This window comes from Solanum tuberosum, chloroplast, assembly GCF_000226075.1.
Source record: "Solanum tuberosum chloroplast, complete genome".
NCBI classification, from domain to species: Eukaryota; Viridiplantae; Streptophyta; class Magnoliopsida; order Solanales; family Solanaceae; genus Solanum; species Solanum tuberosum.
This window is the reverse complement of record NC_008096.2, coordinates 5001-7500: the sequence shown is the minus strand read 5'-3', so window position 1 is coordinate 7500 and position 2500 is coordinate 5001. Positions and strand designations below refer to the sequence as shown.

Genomic DNA, 2500 nt, shown 5'->3' with positions numbered 1-2500 from the left:
GAATTATATGTAATGATCAATAAATTAAGTTGAATTCTATATCTACACATACCAAAAACATAGAAAAATCCGAATACCAATCTAATCGATTCTATAGATATTTGGGCTAGAGTTGACAAACAAACAAAACCAGCAATATACTTTATTAGTATCGCATAGAAATCTAAATGGGGCGTGGCCAAGTGGTAAGGCAACGGGTTTTGGTCCCGCTATTCGGAGGTTCGAATCCTTCCGTCCCAGAACATATATATTCTCTGACAATATAGATTGCTTTTTTAACAATGTTCTGTTTAAAATCGAAATGTTAGCTGGAATGTGATTGTTGTTTCTGATTTTTTTCTTCGATGAATCGTTTTTTTTTTCAAAAACTGAATCGAGATACGAAAGAATCCATATTCCCTATCTCATATTCTCTACCCCCTAAATTAGCCTAATTAGATTCAATTTTCTTTTTTGTAGATTTCTTGACTTTTCGCCAAGAGGGGGTTTTTGGTACTAATTCAATTCACTAAGTCTCTTAATTCTTAATCAATGAGGTAGGCTAAAATAGAAAAAAAGGGGCAAAAACTGGACTTAATCTGGGCTTGTTTGGCTTTGTGCCCAGACAGCTCGCATTTCGTAAAAATAAAAAAGACTAGGACATCCCCTTCTTTTGATTTATGCTGCATCAGTCCCATAGAATGGGGTAGATAGGAGTTAATCAGTGATGGGAAGGCGTTCATTTCAATATCTATAAACAGTGACAATTGCTCAGTCTATTTGATCGAATTGATAGATAGGAAACCCTCCCCATTCTTTGGATTTTATCAATCAGATGAAAAAAAAAAAAAGACTTATCTTTTTTCCTAAGATGATCAAAAGTTATTTTTAACTATCAAATTTTCTTGGAATAATGATGTCGAGAGGGGAACTTTCGAAATTGATTCGAAATTTCGAAAGAGAAATAGTTTAAATCATTCCTTAGAAGCTGAATCTTTCTCTCCTATTAAGTCACGTGAAGATGCAGAATCAAAAAGAATTCGTTTATTCGTCTTATTTTATTTATATAAATAAATTATTTATTATATATATTTATTAATTAATATTATAATGTTAGACAATTTAATATTAGCGATGGGGTCTTACTAAGACTTCTTCAGAAAAATATTTATCCACCTATATCTATAGTATTATTTATATCTATAGACTATAGATATAGAAGATATAGAAAATACTTTAGATTATGGTGTTTATACATCAGCCCAACCAATGACTATTCATGATTCCATAATTGAATCAATTCCATACCGGTTCTTAGAGGAATGTTATGGTAAAACTTCGTTTGAAACGATGTGGTAGAAAGCAACGTGCGACTTGAAGGACACGATCCGTTGTGGATTTGTACATCCACCATTTTTTGTAGGAATGAAGGTGCTCTTAGCTCGACATCATGGGTTCTGTTTCACTAGAACCCCTCGTTTTTTGTTGTCTTGGAATGTAAATAGTCCATGATGGAGCTCGAGTAGAAAGTATTAATTTATTTCTCGGGGCAAGGGTCTAGGGTTAATGCCAATCAATAAAAAAATTGAAACAACTTCGTAAATATATCTTAGGTATGGAAATCGAAAGAATCCAATTCGAGCAAGTTTAAAATGAAAAAATTTATTGGAATTGATCAAACTTTTTCGATCCAAAGTGTTTCACGAGGGAATCCATCATCTTGTAGGATTCTTTCATAAAAATCGCAAAAAGGGTATGTTGCTGCCATTTTGAAAGGATTAAAAAGCACCGAAGTAATGTCTAAACCCAATGATTTAAAATAAAACAAAGATAAAGGATCCCAGAACAAGGAAACACCTTTTTAATTGTCTTAATAACTGGATCAGACTGAAGAATCCGATTTTAAACGAGACAAACAAAAAAGGAGGAAAGACCGCTCAATAAATGAAAGTGCCGAAAGATTTTCCTTTGAACTGTTTGAAAGTTATCCAACTTGAGTTATGAGAGTATGAATGGTTTCTTTTTCATTTTAAGGAAGAACGAAGAAAAAAAGACTTAGATCTTTAATTGCTTTGATCATTTTATGGATCCAGTTGTCATTTCTTAGATAGAATTCCATACAGAGACAAAACTTCGAATCAATCATTTTTCTCGAGCCGTACGAGGAGAAAGCTTCCTATACGTTTCTAGGGGGGGTGTTGCTCATCTACATCTATCCCAATGAGCCGTCTATCGAATCGTTGCAATTGATGTTCGATCCCGAAGAGAAGGAAAAGATCTTCAGAAAGTGGGTTTTTATGATCCGATAAAGAATCAAACTTATTTAAATGTTCCTGCTATTTTATATTTCCTTGAAAAAGGGGCTCAACCTACAGAAACTGTTCAGGATATTTTAAAGAAGGCAGAGGTTTTTAAGGAACTTCGTCTTAATCAACCGAAATTCAATTAAGGAAATAAATTAAGGAAATACAAAAAAGGGGGTAGTGATTTGTATATAACTTTGTATGACTTTTCTCTTCTA

General features: G+C 33.1%; 1 protein-coding gene and 1 non-coding gene across 2 annotated transcripts, besides 1 other annotated feature; both read left to right on the top strand. All coding sequences in view use genetic code 11, as the record gives it.

Moving 5' to 3' along the window:
• Positions 1-2500: part of a sequence feature (LSC) that runs on past both edges of the window.
• On the top strand, positions 169-240 carry trnQ-UUG. The gene has a single exon. It is a non-coding gene; the product is annotated as a tRNA-Gln (tRNA).
• rps16 (ribosomal protein S16) lies at positions 1307-2428 on the top strand. The gene is made up of 2 exons: positions 1307-1346; positions 2202-2428. The coding sequence occupies exons 1-2, from the start codon at positions 1307-1309 to the stop codon at positions 2426-2428; spliced, it is 267 nt and encodes an 88-aa protein (YP_635621.1).